Source organism: Aythya fuligula, chromosome 4 (genome assembly GCF_009819795.1).
Source record: "Aythya fuligula isolate bAytFul2 chromosome 4, bAytFul2.pri, whole genome shotgun sequence".
In the NCBI taxonomy this organism is placed as follows: Eukaryota; Metazoa; Chordata; class Aves; order Anseriformes; family Anatidae; genus Aythya; species Aythya fuligula.
The window spans coordinates 32,090,971-32,118,580 of record NC_045562.1 but is presented as its reverse complement, the minus strand read 5'-3'; the positions used below and the strand labels follow the sequence as shown (position 1 = coordinate 32,118,580).

Genomic DNA, 27,610 nt, shown 5'->3' with positions numbered 1-27,610 from the left:
TGCACCTGACATCTGCTTGGGTTTGACAGGTCACATTCTGTGCTGTGCAGGAGCTTGGTCAGCATAAGAAGAAAACGCACAGACTGATGTGCCTTCAGCATGAGTTATGCAGGGAACTGCTGCCTATATGGTTAATGCTTGCAGACTGTGATTGCCACAGTGAAGTCATGTGGGTTGTATGTATTGGGGGTGGAGGGAGGGTGATGGCAGAAGGAAATAATGTTGACGGGAAGAAATAAAGGGAAAGATAAAGCAGGGCAACTTGTTCTCATGTCGGGCACTGTCCTCTGTAACATGGATTTATGTCTTTCTTTATCAGGAAAACAGGGAACGAGAGATTCAGGAACTTCATCATCTGCAAAGGCGGAAGGAGCTGGAGGAGAAGCGTCGATCCTGGGCAGCTGGGGAGCTTGGGAGCTTTGGACGGAGCAGCAGTGAAAATGATGTGGAAATGCTGGCCAAAAAAGGACTTGAAGAATTTCTTCCCTTCTTGCAGCAGAGACCCCAAAGCCCTTCGTACAGAAACCCCAATTCTAGACGCTCTCGACTTTCTCTGGGGATTACTGCAGACAGGGAGCTGCAGAGTTTCCTGGAGATCTCAAAAGATGAGGATCCAAACAAGTTTAACAGCCTTCCCCGTGCAAACACCCGACAAGCAAGACCCAATGTGGCCTGGACTGAATCCAAAGAAACGAGAGATCTCAACTTAAATACCTTGCACTTGCACCAGCAGTCTGAAACCAAAGGGAAAAGCGGTGACCACTTGCAGTTGCCCCCAGCACAGTCCAGTCACTTCGGTGGGTCAGCCGGTCCTGGTGCCCGCTTCCCACCGAGAAGCACCAACTACAACACGCACACTTCTAATGCCTCCTGCGAGGAGTCCGCTGACATAAACGCTCTGGCCCTTGCAATTGAGGAGCACGAACTTGTTAAAGGATTGCGTAAGTTCGACATTCAAGGAGCAAAGCCCGCAGAAGATACACCTCTAATATACTTAGAGGATGTCGGTGGGACAGACTTGGAGACTCTAGATGACCTCAGCTTGCATTCCCTTAGCACTGCTGATGATGACTTGCCTCCAGCTTGCAGGAGCTCCAGAGAGGCCCATGACCATAAAGCCAAGGCAGTGGGTGGCAAGAGCGAAGCTTCAGAGCCCAGCAGCAGCAGCCCCATGTCTCTGGATACAAGTGTTTCTGGAAGCAGGGATGACGGGCCCATGTTCTATGTGTCGGATACGACGACTGACTGCTCTTTGACGCTGGACTCTGAAGAGGGAAATGATTTCAAATCGGTGGGCAACGAAGTAAGAAGTGAGGCTGGCAAAGCACGCTCTTCGGTGAGTGGTGCTCAGTACAGGTCTAGAACGCTCTTCTCGAACCTGAATACTGCGTCTGCCAAGGATCTGTCTCCTCATGCTTCCACAAATGATAAGGATGATGCCAACAGCAAGCACATGCTTTCTAAAGAGAAGTCCGTAAAAAATAAAGACGCGATAGGACCAAAGAGAAACTCTCTTAAGGACAGATCTCCAAGTTCCTCCAAATCCAGTGGCACTCGCCCAAGCCACACAGCTTCTTCCAGACCTGTAAGAACTTTGAATGCCTCTGAGAATGAAAGTATGAGGAAAGTGGTGCCTATTTCTCGGTCTAACAAACCACCAAGCAGTGTGAAAAAGCCCGAAGCCAAGCCGGCGCTTCGTGAAACTAGTACGGTGGAGAGTCGTCTGTCTCGTCGCAGCTCTGTCCGAGGCACAACCGACACGCTGCCGAGGAGTCCTTACAGGCACAGCGTGTCAGTGGAAGAGCCAAGGTTACAGAGGGGGACTGTGACCTCAAGCAGCGCTCATTTTGAGAGGGACAGAGTCGCTCTCAAGAAGCCCGTCTCTAAACCCATTAGGAGTACTGTAAAATCGAAGACAGATGAAATAAAGATCTGTCGCTCCAGCGTGAAACCACAGACCCCTGCAGATGACACCAAAGTTGCCCCAGTCAGTGTCCCCAAGACACCATCCACTGTCCCCAGCTTCGCAAGGAATACAGTGGCTTCTTCTTCAAAGCGTGCAAAAGTGGATCTCTCCAGCTCATCCAGACCTCCAACCATCACGAGGTCTGTGTCCCAGCGGCTGCCTAAAGCAAAGCCAGCAGCAACCTCTGATGAGATGAGTCCAAAGGAGAATGGGGGCAGTACTTTAAAGAGAGCAAACAGTGCCAGAGCGGTTGGGAGAAGCCTCCTCCAGGGAGACACTGTCAGCACCAAAGTGGAGCCCTCAGCAAAGGAGCAGGGAACGGAGGAGAAGTCCTCTCTTAAACTGAAAGATGCGAACCGGACCACAATAGGTAAAATACTGAAGCCGTTGCTGAAGTAAGGGAGAGGTTTGGGGAACCTTGGAATGTGAACACTTGTTCAAGCACTGGATGTCTGCGTCGTGGGATTCCTTAAAACGGTAACATTGCTGAGAAGCAACACCATGTGCTCTTTGAAGTACCGCACACCACTGGAAAAGGGCAACTACTCGGGTTCTGGTCTAAATCCTTTTTTTTATGAATTTGAATGTATTTGAAGCTACTGTGATGGAATAAGAGCGTAACAGCAAGCCTTTGAGTATTTATCCTATAGAAGGTCACCAAAAGCCAAAAATTGTAAAGCAGTTAAACTACAAGATGAAACGCGTTGTGACAGAAAGCATGGATAAAGGCCAGTTTGTATGTACATAAGATTATTCCTAAGACTCAAGCGTTTGTGCTGGTCGGTTCCTTATTTGATGTTAAAGTGAATCCTGTGGAACAGTACTGAAAATGAACGTGGGTGATCGTGCTTTTCGTTGCTTCTACTGCCTCGGATTCAGGAACTCTTTTTTGCCTGTTGCAAAGTCCATTGCTGGCAATTGGACAGACTGGGAACTGCTGGCCAAAAAATAGTAAAATGGGATATTTTCTGTTTGTGGCTGTCTTTAACCTCACTGAAGAATTTCTAGCATGTTTTATGAATGTGTACGTGTGTCTGGAGAAAACTTTCTGCTGGCCAGGAGGCTTTTTCTCCAAGAATGTGGCAGCGTTGTCTTGCATGCACGAGTAGATACGGCTGGTGCTGCGCCGAGCAGCACAGCCGGAGGCTGTGCCTGTTGGAAGGGCCATCAGTAACCATTGGGATGATGCCTACTCCTCATCTGACTTGTTTTAGTCACAAGCAAACTTGCCAGCTTTGGGTCATACAGAAGTGCCATATATTTATGATACATATCAAGGATGTTTGCAGTTCAAGTCTTGAAGGCTGCGTTGTAGTGCCGAGCACTTTCGTACTATTCCATGTTTCCACTGGTTTATCTACTACCAAATTACTTGAATGTTGCAATGGCTCTGATTGAGCCATCAGTTTCCCTGCCTCCTCCTCCTCTTCTCCTTGTCAACATGAATATTTAGCATGAAACACAGAGCTTACGCATGACAATGTTTTTGTAGACTTCCTTGGTTGCTTCGAATGTGGTTTTTAATGTTTAAAGACTCCAAAGGATGACTTAAACTAGTATTTGATGAGCTTTTTACGAAATAGAAACAGCTCTTTTTTCCTGCAGATACAAATTTTAACATCTTCCCAAACTAAGGTACAGAGAATGAGGGAAAACTTGTTCAGCATGCTATGCGTCTTCCTAAGGGAAGTATACGTAGGTGAGGAAACTGATCGCTGTTCTCCTAAGTATCTTATTTAAAGAGTTGCCTTTTTACTTGCTTACAAATGAAGCCTCATTTAAGAATAAAATAAAAAATAAAAGGAAAATCTCTTCAGACAAGTGGCATTGACTTACTAATGGTAGATCTGCTTGTCTGCTCTATCCCTTGGTGCTGGAATGAGAACGAGCCGCCGGATTGCTCACATGCTTCTCATGGAATAGTATCAGGGACAGCTACCTTTGTACTCTGAATTTGGCAAGGGGCCCTTAGTGCTTCCTTTATACCAGCAAATCTTACTGCAGACACCATACCCAAACACCACGAAGTATTACATAGGGCTTCTTGTTTGAGTCTGTCCCACAGGGAGAATTTATATAGCCCACTTTTTGGTCAGGGTGAATTTTTGCTCGAAACCCTATAAGCTTTTTGGATGCTGCCTCCCTTGTGGGTTAGATTTAAAAGAAAAAAAAAATCTCTCTTTTCCTTATTTGTATCTGTGTGTATGTATGCACATCTGCAAAAGCAGATGATTAACTCTTCTCCTTTATTAAAAAAAAAAAAAAAACTTTTATTGGTAGTAAGCTTGAAAAAAATAATTTAAATGTGTTTGGAATATGTAAATAAGTTTCTATAAATCTGTGTAAAAGAAAACTGAATGTATTTAATGGAACATTTATACATTTCGGAGTAACTTGGTAGTTTAATAAAGTTCCCATTTACTGGGCATGAGCTTTATGCTTCTTTTTCCTGTTACGCTTTTGGCTTTGGTCCTGGAGGTCTCTGGCAACTGGAATCTGAGTGTAGGTGACTGTGGGAAAATCCCAAAAGGACGGACTTCACAGCAGAAATTCTGGCTTTTACAGTGCCGGGTTTGTTTTTGTACTAAGACATGCAATTCGTCTTTAGTTTCTGAATGTTCCTGAGGCAGGGCTTTCTGCACATGTTTGGGTATAAGGTGGAAGGTATTAGATGGTAGATGCAGCACTTTGTGTATGCACTGCATGATGTGGCCAAGACAAATGTTCATGGCACTAACAAGTCTGGATCTGTCACTATCTTCATGCCTTTTAGCTTAGCACACTTTATTGAGAAATCCTGGTTTACAGCTCCCAGGGCTTTGGAAATAAAGAGTAGCCTGTTTTGCAGGAGCAGGTGGTGATTTCTACACTGCAATTCTGAATTTTCACATTCCACCCCATTCTCCCATAATTTTTCCTGCCTTGCTGCTTAAAAAAAAAAAGAACATCTATGGGTTGGAAAAAATGAAAGCCAGCCAGCCTCCTTGTCCTCAGGGAGCACTTCCTCCCCTCTGCTATGGAAATGATTTTTTGGACTGGAATTGCTGCTATTTGCAAACTCGCCTAGCCCCTGACTTTTCTCGTTTGGTGAGTGCGTCTCTCCCCGTGCGGAGCGGCGAGCACCTGCTGTCTGCCAGCGCTGAGTGATGGCTGCTGATGGAATCTACGTGGGAAAGCCCTGCGCCATCAAAAGGTGTGTCTCAAAAGTTTATGTTTTTTTAAACTTCATTTTTATTTCAAAAGGGTTTATAATTACCAATTCATTATTTAAACTACCAGCTGTCAGAGACAGCATTGCCCCGTAGGTTTAATTTCCCATGTCATGAAATTTTCCCAAAGAAAGAGGCCGCGGGGGTAGCCGGGCTGCAGTCGGTTTTGAAGAAAGACACGAGACCTTCTCTCCAGCTTTGTTCTGCCGAGCGGCTGGTGCTTGTGATCGCGATCAGAGGCGCATCTGTCTCCTTTGATGGCTGCTGAGGTGACAGTGAAGTGGGGGAGCCCGGGGGACCGCAGGGGAATCTGGGGCTGTGGAGCTGGAAGAGATGGCGAGATAGGGGAAGGAGCTGTGGGAGTAGGAGAGAGGTGCTGATTCATACTTAAAGGAATTTAATATTCACATCTCATGTGGGAACTGCATACAAATGAGGGGCTCAGTGCATCCCTCATTACAACAGCTCATTAAATTATCAGGGAAGACAGAAAGAGTTCCCATCACGCCTCCCACAGCGTGCAAGTCCGGGCTATGTCATTCAAAATAACCCCACCGCTATCTTTCTCATCTTAGGCTACGTCTGTGTGGACGGATGCAGCCGCTCACGCGTTGGCTCTGACTGAGCCAGAGAGGAGCCAGCAGCAGGCTGGGAGCGAGCACACAGCGTGTTAGCTCAGCGCTGACCCCGAGCTCGGATACGGTGACGGTGACCCCATCCTCTGCACGGCTCGCTGCCTCCAGTTCCACGCGCACCCACGGAGAGCCGAGGCCCAGGAGGACCTGCCCTTGGAAAGCTGCTGCTGCTGCTCCACGTGAGGAGGCAATCCCCGCGAGAGAGGCCCGGCTGAACACAGTTCCTTTCCGAGCTGGCTGCTCGACGTTTTCCATTAACTTGATACATGCTGTTTACATCCTCCTGCTGCCAGTGCCAGAGATAACTGCCTTGGGAACAGCTCCCTACAGGTATTGTTAGCAGCTGCTGAAAACAAAGGAGTTTGCTTTAGCCACGTCACTATCTAAATAGCCAGAAATACATTACTTCTTTATTGCTCGTAAGCCAATAAAAATCTGTCTTGTTCTCCTGGCTGAAAGATGCATTCTGGAAATCTTGCGTGCTGTTAAAGCTGGCGTCCAAGCAAATAGCCTTGCGACTGTAAAGAAGTGACACCGAGGCAAAGAATGTGAGAAGGGTTCTTGTGGCAACAAAGCGTGTTTCTCTTCCCAGTGTGCGACCACCAGCAGCAGCACCGACTACTTGCACTCGGACAAAGTTGCTCCAGCCAACGCTGCGCGGGTCCTTGCCGTGCGGCTGGCTTCTGTGTTGTTTCAGGCAGAAGGCTGAGAGTGCAGAGCGTGCGCTGTCCCAGCCAGCAACTTGCTCTGATTTTAAAACCAGACCAAAAAAAATCACTAGCCCCCAGTTGCTGATGTCTTTTCTTTATGCGCTGAACCAGTGCGGAGCATGGAGGCCACTCTAAGACATTGAATTCAGCGGCGGTGTTCAGGTTTGGAGGGGCCGAGCACATGCTCCACAAGGGTGGCCTTGTCTGGAAGGAGGGGGGAGAGTTTCAAGCGTTTCTGAGAACATTCACCCCATCTGAAGCAGGGATGCGGGACAGACTCCCTTTGAACAGTGATGTGTCTCCTGCTTTTGATCATGTCTGAACAATAGCTCCTTTTTTACCCTGTTCCATCCTTATTTGTTTGGGGGGAGAAGGGGAACAACAGACTTTGATGCCTCCTCTTAGGCCAAATGGAGGAGAGAGATGAACTCTACCTACTTTTCTTTTCTTTTTTTTTTTTTTTTCATTTTTCACAATAGGACTTTGACCATCACATAGAGCGTGTAGCTTCAAGTAACTCTCTGCTGCACAGGGGCACCAGCTATTTTCAACATTTGCAGTGATGGAGCAGCAAAATAGGCATAAAAGCAAATCTCTGTCTAGCCTCAGATCACCAAAGTTCGCATTTCCTCTTTATCATGAAATAACAATACAAACAGTGTTTATTTGGGCAACCAAAAGGAGCTGGCTACGAAATCTTTGATTCCACTTCTGCATAATAATTTACAATCAACTTTATTTACCATTACCCTTGCATTTCTTTGTTGTTACAAGTGAAAAAGCTTCCTTCAGCAGTAAAGGAGGGTCAATGGGTGAAAAATGAATCCGCATCTGTGGTGTTGTTGCTGGTGGTTACTCCTGATCCTTTTCCATGAGTTCAGGGAAAAAAAAACGAATGGACTGTCCAGTGCACTTTCAATAGTTTCTTCGAAAAAAAAAAAAAAAAAAAAAAAAGAAGCTTTTGCATCTTTTTGGTGGTCCAGAACAAGCTTTGGGAAGGAACTGAGTTTGTTTCTAAGATGGACACGTGCATGATTGGCAGCTTGGAATTACTGAGGTCCAGTACTCAGCGTGCTGCCTGTGGAAATAGGGAGATGTGTATGAGGGAAAATGTGATGCTTACAAATGGACAGGCACAGCTGGAGACAAGTTTTCAGAAAGCATGTGGATCCTTTTCTCTGTATCATTAGCATCCTCACACTTCCCCGCGTGCCTGCTGTTTCTGGCTAACCCAGCTACGAAGCAGTCTCCAGGAGAAACGAGGAATCCCCTGTGACTGACTCCAATCACTGCAGAAATTACTTGAGCGAGTGCTGCTGGAGTCACTTCAGCTCTGGTGCTGAACATAGGACACGTTGCAAGCTTCACGTTTTTGTTTCTGCTCTTTCTCATGCAGCATTTAAACTGATTCAAGCGTATTCCCTATGCAAATCTCTAATCTCCCATTTTAGGATGAAAAATGGGTGTAAATGTGTTTTTGATTTTCCCCCACCCTTTTACAGCTGTATTTGCCCCTTTACATCCCATGACTGTTTCCTCCCACTCCTATTTCCTCTATTGCAGTTTTCCATCCTCCTCTATTAATTTTTCCAGCTTCCACTAATAACTCATCTCCCTTCTTTATCTCCCTTCCACGCCCCAGCATTTCTGTGCTCTTCTGCTCACTCCATCCTGCTTTCTCTTTTTGTTTCTTGACTCTTCAGTGGCTGTTCTGCTCTTTTGCTTCCTTTCCTTTTTGCCCAGGCTAGTCAGACGTCTGTCTGCAAAACCTGCAAGCTGAGACTTTTCCCTGCCAGCTTCCAGTGAGATGTGGGAATAGAGCAACAAAAATGGGATCCGTTTTTAGGGTTTACATTTATTTTTTTGTAGCTCTCACCTTGTCTGTGCGAGCGGGTAGCTGCTGGAGGTGGCTGTCACCAAGCAGAGGAAGAGTCAGAATTCATCTTCCCATCTCTTCTGCACTAACATCGCTCCCACCACGTCGAGCAGCCTACGGGGGGCAGGAAGGGGCACAGAGGAGAGGAGCACACGGGCTCATTTTGCAGAGGGGGAATTCTGTTCAAATAAAGGTGTGGGTGATTTAGCATTGTGGTTCAAATCTGGAAAGCTATAATGAGAGAATGTCAACAGCTCAGCTTAAAAAGTTAAGGCTAAGTGATTCCTCACCCCACCCATAATCCTGGTACCAGAAGCAAAATAGGTTTGTGCAGCCAGTTTGGTGCCGTTTCCCTGCGCATCCGAGCAAAATAATTGCATTATTGTTCTCACACTGGCACGCAGCTTTTCATGGTATGGGTTAAGACTGCAGCAGATTTTTTCTCTCACACAGTAAGGACCAAGACCTTTTGACAACAGTAGATTGCTCTCAGAAGCCCAGAGGTGCCTCTGAGAGAATATGTACTCAGCCTTCCTTCTGGTGGAAGTGACTAATGCTGCATGAAATGGAGAGCACTTTGAGTGTATGCATAGTGTATTTATGTAGTGTATGCACTGCTCATTGCTGTGAGTACTTAAACATGGTTTTGCTAAAAAAAAATAATAAAAAAATAAAATTGCGCAGCCACCTGCTCAAAAAAAGGACAAATTTCACACTCGTGTCACTTTGCTGAGGACCTCAGGGTGTTGCGGTTAGCACAGGGTGGTTAAAAGAGGGGGGCATGTGGTTCTCATGATAATAGTGTTGCTGAAACAAGGGTGTTCAAGGTGGGAAACCACTAAGCTGGTTTTCTATAGGCTAAGGCTTGAAAAGTGTTTGCCACCTTGTCCAAGGAATATATTGCAACCGTTGATGCTGCTTTGCCTTCGGTGGCTGATGGTGGTGTGAAGTTGCTAAAGCAAGTAAAGGCAGGAGTCAGGAAAGGAATTGGAGGAAAAATCCTCACCTTCCCATCTACTCTTGTTAACACCCCTGCATAACAACCCTGGCTGTACGTGCAGACTGGGTGACGAGATGCTGGAGAGCAGCCCCGCAGAGAGGGATCTGGGGGTTGTGGCTGACAGCAAGTTGAATATGAGCCAGCAGTGTGCCCTGGCAGCCAGGAGGGCCAGCCGTATCCTGGGGTGCATCAAGCACAGCACTGCTAGTCGGTTGAGGGAGGTGATTGTCCTATCTGAATTTAAGAAGCGATTGGACTGTCAGCACGGCCTAAACTTTTGGGCAGACCTGTGCAGTGCCAGGAGTTTGAGTCCTTATGGGTCCCTTCCAACTTGGGATATTCTATGACTCTATGAAAACCCTGGAAGCAGGAGGGAACCTATTGAGCCTATTGAGTGCAAGAAATAAACAAGTTTGCAACTAAAGACAAATCAATGGAAAAAAAACAAAAACAAAAACAAAAACAAAACAACAACAACAACAAAACACTGGAAATTGCAGAGGCTTGTGGGAAAGGGTGGATGTTTGCAGTTTGGTGCAGTTTGGATGGAGAGAGAGGAGGAGATGTGAGAGATATTTGGTAACCACACCGCACATTGGTCCGGTGCTGCTCACCTGAGGGCAGGCTCACGTGGGCAGCTGACGACAGTGCCATCACGGGTCTAAGGGAAATGGAAGGAAGCAAAGTCTGTCCCCCTGCCCCACGGCAATATTAGCTATAGCTAAACCATTCCTGGCAGGTGTTTGCTTAGCCTGCTCTTAAAGGGCTTACCCGCCGAACAGCTTAGTAAGATACAATAAATATTCCCAATGACTACTTTGTCTCCTCCAGGATAGGATGTCTGTTTATAACGACACAGCTAAGCAGCAAGTCTCATGATAAATGTGACACTTCAGATGCATATCTTTGCTTGCAACGTGGCTTTTCTAATGAAATCAGCACACCCACACTTAGGATAGAACCACTGTGTTCATCCCAAGTAATACAAACGCTTATATTAAGTGTGAAGCTAACTGGTAAGCCTAGAAATTCAGCTAATATTTCTCTTTGCAGGAAAATATCTTTGCTCCTCTGGAGGGTTTGATGCAATCTGTTGCCAGAGACGTCTAACTCAACTGGATGGAGCGTGGGCTGGATTGTGTGGCAGCTCCTGCTGGTGCTTTAGCAACTGCTCCAAGATGCAACTGCTCCATGAGACCCGTTCATGCAGCAGTGGAGAGGGTGCAAGATCAGAGCTTGTGCCCCAAATGGACCTCAGACGGAATAAGACAGCAAGGAGATGGCTACAGTGAAGAGACAAATGCTCAAGCCAAATCTTAACTCCTGTCTTCTGCCCGTGCAGGAGCTTAAACAATGCTTCCTGATCACTTGGTCCCACTAAACAAAATATCCAGCCAAAACCAGACAATTTTACAGGTGAACTTCCAGCCTGTCCCAGCCTCCCAGGGGGCTGTTGTGTCCCCAGCCTGCACAAAGGTGTCTGAAAGAACGTGAAACACGGCATAAACAACCCGTGGGAGAAGGGCATGTGGAAATACAGCAGGAGACATTTTGTAATTGCAAAATCACCCAACAGTATTATAAAGACTATGAAAGAGAAATTTGTGAGAATGCATAGCTTCAAAATTCAGCATGAATTGGCAAAGCAGGTGTGTGACTAATCACAGAGGGCCATTGTACGATTGAGGCTAACCTCCTGTTTCATTAAAATACTTCTCTTAATAAATCTCATTTAAACTACAGTAACTATCTCTGAATAAAACGTCCAGCCTTAATACACAACATTTTAAATAACAGAGAATTCACCCCAACCTTCGGTAAATAGTTCGAACAGATAATCAAGCTTTCTGTTTAAAACCGTCATAGTACTTCTAGCACAAATTAATCGGGGTGGAGTGTCTAATTGCTGGTAACTGGATCTGTTACAACGCTGTGTGCCAAACTGGCAGGCTCTTATTATCAGATCTCTGCTTCTCAGAGGCAGCCTTTGCAGGGAAGGAGCTGTGATTCCTCCTGGAGAAGACCCACACGGGCCGGGCGGTGAAGTGGCTGGCAGAGGAGGCCCCAGGAGGCCCCGGCCTGCTGCCAGGATGGCGCAGGGGCCGGGGAGACCAGCACCGGCCTTGTCCCTAGGGGCACAGTGGCCTTTGGCATGGGAGGAGGCCTTGCTGCTCGTGCTGGTGTCCTTGTGGCCCAGGGAGAGACCCAAAGCCGCTGCTTAAAGGCCTGTCCGGCAGCAGCACGCTGTGGTGTGCAGGGAGCTCCTGGAGGTTGGCCTGTCTTTATTGCCACGGCTTCCCAGGCTGCTCTCGGTGGCCAATGTTTCCTCTGTCAGAGTGTAAATGTGCCTGACAACAGAGTTTGTTTTTAACTAGGCATCTACTACATGGTCAGTTGCAGGGCCTGAAAGTTTCTGGTATCACCAGGGCTGTCCTCCGCCAGAGTTGTGTGCTTGCCCTTTCCATCTCTCTGGTGGGGATGATGTCTGTACTGACAAACCCTATCTGCTCACCCCTTTGTTGCCTCCTGCAACAAACTCCTCTCTTCCCCTTTCCTGCTGTCCCCTGAGCTAGGAATAGGCATTTTTCAGTAAGCCTCTTCCCCTCCCATGTGGGAGCATTCTGTAATTAGGGAGGCAGTGATAACATCTAATGATTATTTACTAGTGTCCTTTAAAAAGGGAGCTCTGAGACTCTTCTCCCGGGTTTCCTTTCCTCCTTGCCTTAAGCTAAAGCTAGTGAGGAGCCTGGAGCTACTCTGATGTGTGTGCAGATTAAATGCTGCTTCTCTGTTGACCTTTGTGTGTCCATGTTGACTGTTTTCTCTGTTCTGTTCTCTCCCTGAAAGGCAGCTAAGGCTGCCCTTTAGACAGAGGGGACTTCTCTGTCCCCCCTAAGTCTTCTTCCCTAATTGAGCACGTGTCCCTGCTTGCTGCGTTGGGTGCCCCAGGAGTGAGACACAACTCAACCGAGCGCAACACCTTCACTGCGGTGCCTCGGAGGGACTATAAAACAGATGGCCTCATCCCGGGTCATTTTCCTTATTGATGTTATTGCCGAGCCCCGTGCTATGGCAACCGGAGCAGTTGCACTCCTCGGAGCAGGAGCGGGGCGGAGGGAGGAGGGCCCCGAAATGGCTGCTTTGGGCCTGGGACGCGGGTGTTGATCCAGCGCGGGGTGAGTCACGGGTGCCGTGCTCCACCAAAGCCACCTCTGGCAGCTTCGCCATGAGTCACCGCAGCCTGAGGAGACTTGCAGCGCTTCCTGGGCCACCAGGAGGGGGATATCAGGCCGATGCCACCACCTGCTGAGGGGGGCCAGGTCACTGGAGCCCCAGTTTAGGAGCTACGTTCCAGGAAAGAGCTTGCAGATGACTCAACTGGGAACATTATTCAGCATTATGGGACCAGCAGGGCAAAATGCTTCCTTCAGGACGTGAGGAGGAGATGGCAAGGGGCATACACGTCATTTGAGGTGGCTTTCGGAGCAAAACCTGTGAGGTCAGGAGGAAAGATGCGGTGCATGGTCCATGGAGGAGTCAGTTTTAAGAACTTCTTTGGGCAACTCTTCCTTTTGTTTACTGTCGTGGTTCTCCAAGCACTGAGTGGCTGCAATTATTGCACACCATGCCCAGCCACCCATGGACCCAAGTAACCATAATACTGATTCAAAGCAACTGGCTGAACCCAGCTGAAGGATTCACTCGAGTTTAACTCCAGCTGCAATCAAGTGCTTTTGCCTCTTCTAAAAATCAAGGCATGAGTTACACCTTCCCATGCGGTATGTCATTAATTTCAAAGAGCTTGCGCATTTCTGAGCAGGCATCAAGTGTGTTGTTCCAGTTTCAAGTGTAAGCAATAAAAACCCTGTTCTCCTCTTCCAAAGACAAATCTCAAATTGCAGAGCCCAGGAGAAGTGCTAGTTATTTATTTAAAATGTGTTGTCTTTTAAAATCAAGACAAGTGTAGAAAATTGGTAAAGTATGTTTTTTTTTTTTTTTTTTAATATTGTCTTGAAATTGTGTAAGCCTTGCAGAAATTAAAAATCAGCCTACGTTTTGGCAAGAAAGGCTGGTGGGGTGGATTTTGCTGAAGCTGGAACTGTCTGTGACAGTGAAGCATCTCAAAGCAGCTCCTTGTCCCTGTCGTGTGGGGGTGGGCAGCCAGAGCTCAGGCTTCAGAAGAAAGAGGAGAAAGCCCCATCCCAAGGACCTGCTTTGGAGGTGCCATATCTTCAAACCAAGGAGACCCTTGGTTGACCCTTGAAACCCTTTGCTGCAGGAGGTCAGTGGGTTTGCTGCTTTCCCCTCCTTGATTCTGCTATGTGTGTAGTGGTGGCATATCACATTTAAAACATGAATTAGATAATGATGCTGTTGGGCTGAGTGTTGACGGGGCTGAAGAAACCAGCCCTGAATGGGACAGCCTCCCCAAAGGCCATCAGGCCCTTCACCACCTCCACCACCACTAAGGGCCGTTAATGTTTCCTTCTCAGGCCCAAGCTGCTGAGCCTCAGAAAAGCCTCAGGGAAATCTAAGCTGAGTGTGGTGGCTCTCAGTGGCACTGACTGTTGGCCCAGAGGTACCAAGCCCTAGATTTGCATTACTTGCGAAAGCTGGCCTGGTGAATTTTCCTCCTTCCTTTCAGCTTCCTGCTCTGGCCCTAATGTTTGCCCATCCCAGGGGCAGCCCCATCATTCAACCAGTAAAAGGGACGAGCTGATAAACGGGGGCAAAGTACCACTGAGCCCGTGCAGGATGCTCTGCCTGAGCTGGGAAGCTCAGGAACCCCAGAGGAGCAGTTCCTCGCCTTTTCCGGAGCAGCTGCTGTGCCAGTGCGCGCGTGCACTGGAGCGTGTCACCAGCTGGGTACGGCACACTGCGGGCACGCTTTTGCACAGCCCCTGCGAGCGCCTGCTGTGTCCTGGCTTGCAGGATTTGAAGGAAGTGAGCTGTAATCGCGGTGACATCAGGCAGCTAGCGCTGAATTCAGGCGGGGTGAACTCTGGGCGCGCTTGCTCCCCATAGGTGAATCCGGAGCCGCTTGAAAGGACTTTCCTCAGCCTCTGCGCACGCTGCCTTGAGTCATGACCGCACCGCTGCCCAAACGCAGGAGGTGACGCAAGGCTTGCTCTGAGAGAGGTGCCTCAACAGCTTCCCGGGCTGTTGGGCATTGGGCAATCCTGGGGATGCAAATGTTTTCCTACTGATCTGCTGGAGCGAGGATGTGGGAGAGCTGGGCATGAGGGCTGTGGGCAACGGAGCTCCAGTCTTTGAATCCTGGCTATAAATGGAAGAGGATTTTTGAGAGGTTCTCCAGTGAAGTGGCTGAAAAGCAGAGGCATTTGGAAATGCTCTGAGAGCAGTGCAAACTAGTTGTTTATTACCCTGTAGTACTCTTGTGCCCAGCTTATGTACAAATATGGCCAAAAATGACTCAGGAGAGCTATATTGTGAAGGAGAAAGAAGCAAGGAGATCTGTTGGTCAGCATGTTAGGCAATAGATTTTGCCCAGTGGGGGTTACTGGGCAGTGTTACAGCACAAAGGCATCTTCAAACACTGCTCAGCCCTGAGGGCTGATGAATGCCAGCTCATTTGCAAAGGTGAAGGTGCCTGTCGGGTGCCCTGCTCTCCGGAGGGGTGATGGAAAGGGAAAAGGGAGGGGATGCTCCTGGAGGGACTGTAGGCAGCCAGCAGCACAGTATGGCTTGTCTGTCCATAAAATTCACCATAGTAGAGCCTGAAGAGCTTGGACCTTTCTTCACTGACACCTGGATTTTGCCTGTGGCCCTGAACCTGGACAGCTGCTTGTGCAGCCAGGTGCTGGTGCGTTGGTGCTCAGCCTCCAGAAGAGGCGGCGCAGCTCAGGGCCTCCTTTTCCAGAAGCCATGAGCACACTGAGGGTCTCAGTCACTCCAAGGGTACTCGGCTCCTGTGCCCCCAGATCAACGCTCAACCTTGTGCACTGAGCAGCACGGGCACCTTGTTTTCATGAATGAAAAAGCTCGGCGTGCCCGTTTTTTCCACCTGTCTTTTATCAGTTTACTTTTCACAATAGGATTATGCTAATGCACACCTTGGCCCCATCCCAGTGGCGCCTCGTATCAGCTAGCAGCAACCAGCAGCGAGGGCTGCTTCCTTTTTCAGAACAGATATTTGGGTCTGTGTAAGTTGCACACCCTAAATTAACTATTTGGCTACAGGAATCCGTCCACATTGTTGATTTGATGTCTTAATGACCACCACTTCTTTACCACTTCACCACTCGGTGAAGCTGAGCACCCAAACTGAGGACTTCATTTTGGTATGCTCCCAATTATAACTATTGAAATATATCACGAGGCGTCCACAAATACAAATTAGAGGGCCATATAAAGTGTTTTACAAGGCTATCTGGACGAATGCAATGCAATGTATGTTTATGGCACATAGTCATCTACTGCACGCAAATCTCTGCTGCTTCTGTGGTAAACACAAAATGGCTGAGGCGGGCAGGGCCCTCTGGGTCCGTCTGGTCCAACCCCTGCTCCAGCAGGGCCACCCAGAGCATAGTGTCCAGGACCACGTCCAGGCGGCTTCTGAAGATCTCCAAAGAGGGAGCACCCACAGCCTCTGTGGGCAGCCTGTGTCTGTTCTATAGACTTTGGGCTGTTCAGAAGTTGGACACCGATGCTCTCTAGCCAGGAATCTGGCTCTCATGCCAAGCAGTGGGAATGAACATTTCTAACTTTTTTAATTTGTCAAAGAAGGAAAGGAAAAGAGACCCAAGGAGAACGTAACGTGGTGTGGGATCGGTGAGATGAGCAGAGCCAAGGGCCTTGCAGAGCAGTGCCCGCAAGGCGTGAAGTGCCAGCAGGCAGGAGCAGGTGCCCGGCTGATGCCTTGCAGCAGAAGCTGCTCCAGGAGCAGTCGGGCTGAGACATGCACCGTGTAAGCGGTGAGCTGTTTGTCATTACTCAGGGAAGCGAGACAAATGAGAAATCAATTGAACATCAAACCATTGCTGCTGATTGTCTATGTCGAAAATAAATGATTCATCGAGTGCTTTAATTGATTCACATACGTGGCAAGGAGTTCCAGTCTTGATTTATGGACCTTTCTGCCAGTCACGCAGGAAAGTCTTGCTCCCACTCACTTTATTTGTGCAACAAACATCCTTTTCTCTTGGCATAGATTACGCCAATCCACTTGCATGCTTTTTTTTCTCCCTGATTGTTTACTTTGCCTTGAAATGATCGGTCACTCGGCTCACTCATGCGGCCCCTATGCAGCACACTGCCGCTGCCAGGGTTGGGTTACTGCTTGGATTTTACATTGGAGGAGCCCGGAAGGCACGGGGATGGCCCTGACCACAGCTTGGGCTCTGTGCTCGGCAGGGCAAGCTGCTGGCCCCTTGCACAGCGCTCCGTGGATTTAGGTCCATGCTGAATTGGTGGGAAAAGGGACGTTTGGTGAACTGAAAGCCTCTTGTAACTCGTTGTGTGATATACCATGGCCTATTCTGTGTGTTGAAGCCTGGAGGCCCACAATATATCTGAGTGGCTGCTTGCAGGGGTCGAACGAGGCCATGCTTGCTCCCACCCAAGCAGGAGGTGCTGGAGATCAGTCTCTGCCTTCCCCTTGCAGTCGGCACTGGGGTCAGAGCAAACCCAAAACAAGGGGGCCGGGGCGAGGAGGTGGGCCTGGCCTGCCTGCCCGGTGAGGGGCAGCAGGTCTTCAGCCACAATGGCGGAGGAGGAGTGGCCCAAGGAGGGCAGAAGGCCCTTGGAAGTTGTCTCAGTTTGTCAGGCAGCTGAAGGCAGTCTCTCAGAGCCATGTGTGCCAGTAGCTGGCCAGCCCCTTCACCGTCTCAGCTGTGTGGTGGTGGGGTTTGCCGTCAGGCTGTGTGATTCCCCCTGGTTTCTCTGCCTGTCCCACAGGCAGGGTGCAGAGAAGCAGCACAAGGTGTCTGAGGAGAGACGTCTCCAGGCAAATGCCACCAAGCTCCTCGGTCTGACAGAAACCACAAGAGATGCTGCAACTACTGAACAGGCTGAAACAGCAAGAGAAACAACAACAGGGAAAAAAAAAAATAATTAAAAAAATGACTGCAATCTCTTGCAATGACTTGCCTTCAGCAGAGGAGTCACAACGCAGTTGCCCAGGGGCAGGCTTGGCACAGCCCACAGATGCTGGGCTGCTGGAGGATGAAATAGACTGCACAGTTTGTCTGGCTAAGAAATAATGCTTTTCACTAGCTTATTTTTCAGCTGGATTTTTTTTTTTTTAACCTGGTTCTTTACAGTATAGCTTGGGCTGGCGCAGTGGGAGTGGAAGGGGCTGCTTTTTTTTCTGCATCAGTTCTACTTAACTCCACATCCTGGCTACTGAGGCTTGTACTTGCAGCAGCTCCTCCAGCCTGGTGGAAAGCATGCATAGCCTCTGTAAATGCAGGATGTCTTTGTGATTTGATCAACTTGCATTTTTACCTCAGTCTCTTTGGCGGCGAAACAGCAAACTGTGCTGCCACGTATGTTTGTCTGTTTGGGTGATGTCTTTCTGCATTGTATTGGAAACAGTTCATACCCTATATCGGTCTGCTCAATTTTTATTTAGGAGGGAGCCCTCACAAATGAGATAATTATATTAAGCTGGGAAACATCCCCAGGTCTGCTCTGGAGCTGTCTCCGGCCCCCACAAGCCTGAGCCTCCTACAGCCCAGTGGTGTAGCACAAGCAAGTTGTCCAGGTTGCTTTCTTCCTGCTGAAATCCTGGGTTCTGCAACAGAGGATTTCCAAAGCCTGTCAGGGATGGGTCTCAGGCCTTCATCCCCTGGTCAGAGAAACAGTGCAGGAACGCCTTGGAAGGAATGATCCACGCATGTCCCCTCAGCATGTGCTCGCTCTCTGATGGCAGGAGCTGAGGCGAGCACTGGCTGCATTGGAGCTGGGTCTGGTTGTTCCTTTCCTTGGCGTGCAGCTTGCCTTGCGCTGCAGGATTTCGCTGGAGATGGTGTGGGTTGGGTATGGCGAGGGGGAGTGGGGCCAAGGTTTGGGAGCTCTGGGGACTAAAGTTCAAAATAAGCAGTCTGAAAGAATGGAGAAATGGTGAAAAACAGGAAGAAGAAGACGAGGAGAAAGATGCCGAGGATGGTGCTGGGGAGATGAACCTTGTGATCTGGAAGTCGTGGACAGGCACCAAACCTTGGTGGGGAGGGCATGGCAGTACTGGTTGCTATTTCTCCTCTCTTTGCTGGTTAAAAGTCAGCAAGGAAAACCCATGGAGGATTCCTTGTACCCTGTGTGAAGGACATAGGTGAGCAGAGAAGTGCCTCTGTAAGCATTGCTTCAGTGCTGGTTCTGCAAAGAGGCTGCAGGAACTCATTATTCATGATTTTATCTTGCTACCTGAAATACATAAATAGCCTAAAGGTTCCTCTGATGGACTTTTTCCAGCTCTTTGATGTGCCAAAGATAATTTCTGTACATACTCCCTCAACCTGTCCCCACTCCCTACCTAAAGTTTAATGTTTCTACTTGTTATGTTTACCTGTCTGTACTAGACTGCAAGCTCCATAAGACTGGGGCCTTACCATCTTTCATGTCGAAGGAGTTGTAACATCAACAGCTATAAAACGGGATATAAATTATCAAAGCAACATAAACTGTCACAGCTCGACTCTTGGGCATCTTCTGCACTGAGAAGCTGGCCCTGAGCCTTGTGGTGCTCTGGATTTTAAGACTGTGGGATTGCAACAGTGGGAGCAGATGGAGGCATCCCCAGACCCATGCTGGGCTCCTGTGGCTAAGGCAAGAATGGCACAGAGCTGAGTGGTGCCTGCTGCCCTGCCTCTCACAGCTGGGGCACGTCCCTGTGTGTCCCTATGGTCCAGCAGCATTTCTGTGAACCTTCAGCACGCTGGCAGCCAGGTCCTGGGAGCTGCTTCCTCCTTGCAGCCTGGGATGTGTCAGGGAGAGACCTTGTTTTTATAACCTTCTGTTATGGCTGGAGGTGATGCCTCTGCGGTGGCGGTGGCGGCTGGGGAGCAGGCTTTGATCCGGATGCATCCTTTGGAAAGCCAGGCCTCTGAGCCTTCCTTGCCTTGGGCAAGAGCCAAGAGGATTTCCCCTAAGTACAGAGCCATCAGAGCTTATCAGAGCTGTCTTGCTGTCACCACCCTGCAGGCAGCATCTGGCCTGGAGGTCGGGCAGAGGCACCTGGGGCAGGGGGAGCCCAGCAGCAGCTGGGAGCAGGATGGGATGACGAGGGGGTGCTGTGAATGAGCAAATGGCCCCATCACCTGGGGGGTGCTGTGAATGAGCCAACAGCCCCATCACCCAGCTCACCTGGGGCATTCAGCCCAGGTATCCTCTGCACACCCGGCCAGCCAGACTGCCTCGCTCGGGGCTGGCCCTTCGCTAGATCTCAGAAGTGCTCGTGTTTCTGGCTCCTTCTTTTGCCCATCTGCTCCTGCGGACTGCTCGAGGCACTTCCACACTTCATTCAAACAAAGCTATTCTTTCGCTGACCCGGGGTTGCTATTCACTGATGAATTGGATGCTGTTCATCGCAGCTTGAAATACTGTTTGCTGCTCTTAATGCTTTCCATTCATTTTCTGTGGCGATCGGATTCATAGCAGCAGATACGCAGCTTTCATTGATACTTGATGCAGCAGCCATACCCTCAGCAAAGGCTTTTTTGTGCATAGGGCTCCAAACCTTTCAAGCAGGCTGTGGTGGAAAGCCATAATGTCCCTTTTCTGCCATGCCCCGAGCCACCTGCAGCCTGTGAAAGAGCACATTGTTTCCGCAATTAAAGAAACAACACGGGCAGTGTCTGTGCTGCCTTCGAGGGAGGGCTCTGGGTAATCCCTTTTCGCTCTGCCCCCATCCTTCACCCCCCACCATCCTGTCTGAGGCCCAGTTTTAGCCCCAGTGCTGCTTAATTCCCAATGGGGAGGTATTTGCAGGGTGGGATTTTATTTCCAGCAGCTAAATGAGCCTCTCGATACTATGCTACCTGGTGGGGCTGACTCTCCTGGGTGCTACGAGCAGTTCCTGGGTGCTGGGGTTTTATGTGAACAGCCACGATTTCCTTCTTCTTGCCACCTCTGGAAAACTGTGTGCCTCTAACTGACCAGCGTGAGGAGGGAGGGGTTGGTGTTTTTTTTTTTTTTTTTTTCCTTTTCTTCTCTTTTCATCTTCTTTTTCCTCTTCCCCCAAAAAAGCACTTGTGTAGGGGGAAGATGCTGCACTGCTTTTTGCTCAGAGAATAGGAGCCTGACAGCTTAGCGCTGCTCAGAGACAGGAAAATTACTTTGTCTGGTGAATATTCTAAAGAGATGAAATAACAGGGCACGATCAAAATCCTCTGCTTACCAGAAGAGCTGCCTGACTCCTGCAAAGCCAACAACTGCATTGTTTTACTCAGCTTTTGCAGAGTAATGTTAGAGAAGGAGCAGTGGTGATTCCTGCGAATGCTTTCAGCCAAAAAACGGGAGGCTCGGGCTGTGATTCATGCTGGCAGCCACAGGAAAAGTCCCTGCCCCAGCAGATAAATCGGGGTTTGCTATGGGCACATCCCTGCTGGTGCTTGCCCGGTTCACCTGCCCGGGACAGGGGCCGTCACCGCCAGCTCGGCGCTGTCAGGAGCCACCCAGCCGCAAGGCTTCGGCGCAGTGCAGTGCCAGCAGCGTGTTTTCGGCACACAGAGCTGTGTCGCGAAGGCAACGGCTGTGGAAAAACAACAGCGCTTCAAGAAGGGCGGGCTACAGGCCGAGCCAGAAAAAGGCCAGCCGTAAAGGCCGGGCTGCCCGGCACGCTGGGCCTGGCAGGGCCGCAGCTCGCCTGTTTGCCTTCTGGGAGAAGTCCCCGCCGTGGCTGGCTTTGCCTATTTGATCCGGGCTGAGGTCATGTCTTTTCCTATCTGCTGCACTCCCACTGCGAGTGCCTGTAAGAGGCTAATTGCTGTAACGCTTCTAATTGCCCAGCCAACACGTTGCCTCTGTTCTTGCCGTGATCCCAGCCACAGGAGCTGGGGCAGCCACTCACTGTTTGCCGGCTCAGAGGCAGCGGTGCCGGCAAACAAAGGCTCGCTGTGGGTGTCACTGGGAGCAGCCTTGGTGCCCGGCCCGTGGCACTGAAGGGGGATTTTCAAAGGGTGCCCAAGGCCTTTGGCTCCCACTGAATGGGTTGGTGGGTGCATAGCACTGTGCTTGGCAGGGGGACAGGCAGGGAGCCTATGACAGGAACAGCATGCAACGCTGCCTCTGCGTGAGGAGACCCCGGCTGCCAGCTTCAGCCTGGAAAGGTTCAGGCTCGGGGCTACGGTAGCAGTCCCCGGCCTGCTGAGTAACAGGAGGAACAGGAGCCGTTTGCTCATAAGACTTAATGGATGTTAAATGAAATCATTGAGCAGATATTTTTTTAAGGCATGGAGGAAGTCGTCTTTTTTTTTTTTTTTTTTTTTTTTTTTTTCAGGCGGACGTAATTAATTGGTGGAACTCATTGCCACGGGATGCTCCAGGTGCCCAAACTGTACATTGGTTCAAAAGCAATTAGGCAAATTAATGTGACAGCAGCCTGTGGAGGCCTGGTAAAGCTGATGTTGCAGTTGCTGCCTGTGGCTCAGGAAGCCACTCTCCCCCGCGACCAGAGCTGCAGGATGGCCACAGCGTGTCTTCTCCTCCCAGGGCTCCCCATGCAGATTTGCAACGTTCCCTGTGTAGAGAACAAATGTAAAAAGAAATCAAGGGACATCTCGTTCTCACAGTGTGTTACTGGGAGGGAGAAGAGGGGGATTTGGCAACTCTTGCTTCTCTGAGGTGTGTTTCTGCAGGAGTATAAGTTGGCCTTGGATGGGGGAGCCATGTTTTTGCCTTCCTCCTCCTCTCCGACCTCTTGCTGACAATGTTTTTGCCTGACCAAGAGCAGGCTGAGCCAACAAGGAAGCCACTGGTGTGGGTGCCACGGCTTGTGCCAGGCCATGGGGACAGCAGGACAGAGAAGGGGGGATGGGACCACGTCTGCTACCCTAGCTGCACCCTCGGCCTCGCGTCCTCACGCTTGGACACCTTGTCCTTCACCCTCCAGGTGACACCTGGGGGTGACCTGACTTCTGTATGGCTTTGGGGAAGTGCTGACCACACGTGCAGTGAGCTGCCCACGTCCCCAAGGCCCACAGCACTGCCACACACCCTGTGAGGAGCTTGCCTCCACCTAGGCCTCTCTTCTGCTGGATAGGTGATCCCCAAGGCACTTTACCAGCAGTTTACACAGCAGCAGTGCTCTGGTCAACTGTGGGATGTGCATGTGCCAGCAGGTGCAGGTGCAATGCCCAGAAGTGGCCAGGAAATAGCCCCCACGTATATGCAGGAGAGAGAGAGGGAGGTAGTCTGCAGGCTGTGATTAAAGCTCAGTGCATTTACATTTTAAATGCTTCAGTGCTCAGTCAGTTTAGATAGCTTAATCTTTGAGAATTAGATAGCTTAATCAGACAGAAATAGAAACTGCACAAAGAAGGCTCTGTAAACCCCAGGGCTCTGGGTAGGGGAGCTCCAAGCTTGACTTCATTTTTATTTAATGCAGTGGTCTACTAGGCACTTTCTAGACAAAGTGCCGGAAAGAGATTTCATGTGAGGTGATATGTAAAGCAAGACCTATGATTTGTTTATTACATGAAAGAACACAGGCAGAGCTGCAGGATAAAAGGGCATAAAATAAATGGCATGAGAACCCAAATGGTGGTGTTTTTTTTTTTTTTTTTTTTTTTTTTTTTTTTTTTTTTCCTGGCAGAGAGCTGTGGGATGTGGATTGTGCCAGGTCACCTTTTCTGCACTGTGCTGGAGTTGAAGTGATGCTCGCATTGGGTTAGGCTTGTGAGGATGCTGCCTGGCTGCCTGTCCCAATAAGGGAACAGTCAATGGATGTGATCTACAGAAAATAAATAGATACAAACTACTACAAACTACTGCGGCTCTGCTCATTAAGGTTCACCAAATAGGCACAGTTTCTTACCAAGAAATTATTTTTTTTTTTTTTTTTTTTTTTTTTTTTCTGGAAAAGTAGCTCCTCCAAGGAGCTACTCCAAGGCTGTTTATTGCAACTGAAAAAATTACCTTTGGAAATCGGTCCTGGAAAATAGCAGAGGTGACAGCACAGGTGACACCCGTGACACAGCATTCCTGGCCTCCATGGAAATCCATGAGCTCTGCTATATAATCAAGTCTCCCACTCCCAGTTAGCCTATCTTGATCACTTGGAAAATCTGTATTCACCCATGAAAAATGTACTCACCCCAAGGTGTGCAGGCGTGGGGTTATTTACCCATGCTCAGGAAGGGCAGGAGAGCGCCCAGTCTGTGCAGGGGTGGGCAGAGCAGTGTGAGCTTTGCAGACAAGCCCTGTGCAGGCTGGAGGGAGGCTGTGTGCTGTCCGTCCACCATGGGACAGCAACAGTTTATTTGGTAGAACTGGGACCACTTCTTGTAAGCAAATACTGCAAGGTGCAGGGGCATCTTGTGCCTCTTGTTCATCTTTTGATTTATTTTGTTGAAACTCTCCATCCGGTTGCTATCATAATCCTTCCTTCATCGTGTTTTTCCTCCACTTATTCACTTATTCTCTCTCTCTCTTTTTTTTTTTTTTTCCTGTAATAATGCTTGAGAAGCACTGGAGAAACACTCATTTTGGGCAGCCTGTTCCCCCTTGCTGTTCCCCAGTTTGTCTCTGCAAACAAGCCACCCCCAGCAGGGTGATGGGAGCTCTTTGGATGCAGCAGTGCATCGCCAGCCCCCTGCCCTGTGCATGAAGCTGATGCTGTGTGAAGCGAAGCGAAAATCTGCAGTTACAATCCCCAGTCAGATAGCTCAAGGCAGCAAGGAGGGAGAGGATAATCTATTCAGGTCATTAAGATGTGGGCAGAACTCAGCCTGTCCTAATTAATCCTCTTTGAAATTCTGCATGTATATAATTCATCTTGCACGCCAGTGGGTCCTGACTGAAACTGGTATTGCAGTTCTGCTTCTAAGCGTCTGTTTTTGCATTTGGTTCTTGGAGGTAGTTTACATAAATGGGTGGCTTTAATTTGTGTTCCCATCCCGACTGCCTCGCAGCTGTGTGGGGCTGTGCCCCCCCCCCCACATATTGGCAGGGGCAGGCTCAATGGGGGCACCAGCGGTACCATCAAGCAGGGCACTGCTCCCTGCCTGCTACCCCCCAGGCCTGGGGGGTCCCTGTGCTGTGGGGCACCAGAAGCTGCCTTGAGGAGCTCTCAGGGAGAACCGGCTCTGTTTGTACAGGGTTTGTTTGGTTTCCTGTATGAGCGATGCTGAACAATCGCATTGTTCCCAGAACGCACTATCTAGGCTGATCTTATTCCCATTAGCCACAACCATACCTGCAGCTCCCCTGTCTTCTTACGAGTGATGGTGGGAATAGTTCGTGTCAGGGTGTGTGACCTCTGGCAGCGGCGTATCACACTGCAGCATCTACCACTGCACGCCTCTCATCTCAGTTTGGGGTCTTTGGATGTGGCCATGCAGACACCGTGGGAGATTTCCAGCCAGGAGACTTCCCACCTGCTGGGCACGTCACCGTCAAGAGGTGCCGGCTTCGTTTTGGCAAAGCAAACACAGCTTTTGCTTCTGAAGACAGGTCAGCAAGAGGCAGCAGCAAGCCCCCCTATCGGTTGTTATGTTTGGGCTTTCACTGCTGCCCTGTAAAAGGTCCTAGGAGAAAGACATCCTCCTGCTGCCTGCAGGGCGTTTCACACCGCTGCAACCAGCTTTAATTTTAGCTTCTCGGCTTAACTGGGTGTGTGGTTGCGCCTTTCATGTCTGCCTTTGCTGTCCGGCTCTGGAGGCTTTGCTGGAGCTTGTGGCCTGCAGCCTGAGTGCACGGCAGAGCAATACAAACAAATGACAGGAAGGTTGGTGATAATTGAGCACATTCTCCAACACTTCAAGCAACTGCATTGATCTCAGCTCAAAGCTGCAGCTTTCGCTGTAAACAATAAATGACAGATGCCGGACTTTAGAACAGCCTCTCTTATGTCCTGGGAGGACACAAAGCTGCTTTGTAAGTGCAGGAGCCAACCCTGGTAGTAACAAGGCAGAGGGGAAGGGAGGAAACATGGCACCACTGTGTTTAATGCTGGAACGGTGGCGAACAGTGTCAACAGGCATGCACACACAGAGATATGTAAATATCGCCTTACATTTTTCCTGGCTGGATGCTAAAGTATCTGTTTGAGCTGGCTGAAAATGTGACTTTAGGGTTTGACAGCCAAAGAAAAAGCCCAATGCACAGCACTTTGTTTCCAGCAGACCCAGAAGCAAGGGGTCCTGCTGTGCCCAGGCTAACACTTCTCATAGCAACTCCCAGGCTGGGAGGCAGAGTCGAGGCAGAGTCACTTCGGCGTTTCACCCGGGTGACTTTTCCAGCTCACTGGCAGAGGGGTGCCTCTCATCCAGCTTGCTGCCACCAGGGTACGTGCCCTGTGTCCTGCTGTGCCCTGTGGCTGGAGGCAGCGGTCTCACTGAGCATGAGGCCTTGGTGTGCTGCATGTGGGGCTTCTCACAGGCACAGCTCACAGCCCCTCAGGCCATGGCTGCTCATCCTTGTGACTCTCTCAGAGTGGCTCTGTGGGGTGCCTGGATGGGGCGTGTGGGCCTTGGTGCTGCCCATGTCTGACAGAGGTGTCAGGCTGGGCTTGCAGGAGGGTACCCGAGCTCTTCCCCTCGCGGGGTGCCCTGCGGCAGCTGGGCCTCGGCCCAGAGCAGAGGCTGGCGTTCAAGCGCCATGGGTGGCAGGCGAGTCTCAGCAGGCCTGCAGGCAAGCTGCCTCGGCGGTACAGGCAGCGGTGCGAGGCAGGATCCGGGACACGGAGCACCTCAGCGCACTTCAAAGGACAGTCCAGGAGGCCTTACTGTGGTGGTGACACCAAGGGGCTTCAATCTGCCTCAGCAGGGTAGCACAGCTGAAGCCAAAGGCTGAATTACCTTTGGCTAAGCGTGTTAAATTTGTCTAAAGCTCAGGAACACAGAAAAAAAAAAAAAAAAGTTTATTTACTTATTTTTATCCCAGCTTCCCAACAGCAAATTTAAACTATAGTAAATAATAATTTGCTTTTTGAGGATAAAGTTAATCATAAGTTACATTTTAAAAACCTATTTCTGTTCGTTACAGTGGGGTATTATATGGGCGGACTGTTGACATTTACCAAAATCTCCTCAAAATTGTTCACCAGAGAACAGCAGAGGCCCCAACTCTTCTCAGGTGATAACTGTATCCCAGGTGATAACAGCCCTGTAAATCTGCTCTTTGATGTGCCTGCAAGGCCCAGGATGGTCATGTCATGCTCCAGTAGCAAGGTTTACCAATACTTGTGTTTAGCAATGTGGCTACCAAATGTCACCTGTCCCAGGAGGCTATGCAATGTGACACTAATGACTCACCGGGGACACACCTTGACCATCGACACACTTTTGTGAGCCTACCACACCCCTTCCTGCAGGCTTTAACTCGCCTTGACTGCAAAGCATCTTAGTATTTTTGCCTGAAGAGAAGAGGTCCTCCAGCAGTTGGGCCACTTGGCTGCTCTTGTACAAACCCATGATTGTACGACCCACTTTGCATAATGCACCGTTAACACCTGTTAAGGGTGATTGCCTCTAGGTATTTGCCACTGAAAGAGCTGGCATATAGAAAACATTAATTTCATAATGATCAAAACCTGAGATCACCACACTATGAGACATGCATGGAATAAAGAGTGAGAGATGATAAATGGTATCTCTGTAGATACATCCACTTGACAAGGTAAATATGAATACAGGCTTATTTTGGATAATACTTTTAGACTTGGGCAGAAAAATGGTATTTGCAGATTTATATAATGATGTACTAAAGATTTCTTTTTCTGATGAACACAGAGTTTTTGTAAGTGCACTATAAAGTTTAAGATCTGATTCTGTTTTCACATTAGCTTCTCTGAAGTTTATATTGGACCCACATATACAGCTCTCATTGTAGTGCAGATTTAGCTAATCCCCATTCCCATTTCAACAAAGAATCTATATAGCGTTATACATTTCAAGCTGTGGTTGTATTTACATTCTGCTCCCTGCTTGCCACAGTCCATGATATTTGCTGATAAATGCAATTCAAATTTAGCCTGACAATCTGCATCCTAATGATTTTCTAGATGTTGCAATTAGTTGATTTGCTAATGACTTTT

At 49.2% G+C, this 27,610-nt stretch overlaps 1 protein-coding gene across 1 annotated transcript in view; it reads left to right on the top strand.

The window, feature by feature from the left end:
* The window catches only part of FHDC1 (FH2 domain containing 1), a 32,089-nt gene extending 27,965 nt beyond the window's left edge, over nucleotides 1-4,124 (top strand). The window contains exon 11 of the mRNA XM_032187103.1: nucleotides 320-4,124. Within this exon, the coding sequence (XP_032042994.1) occupies nucleotides 320-2,365 (2,046 nt within the window). The 3' untranslated portion in view covers nucleotides 2,366-4,124. The remainder of the gene's footprint in view (nucleotides 1-319) is intronic.
* Nucleotides 4,125-27,610: the final 23,486 nt, after the last annotated feature.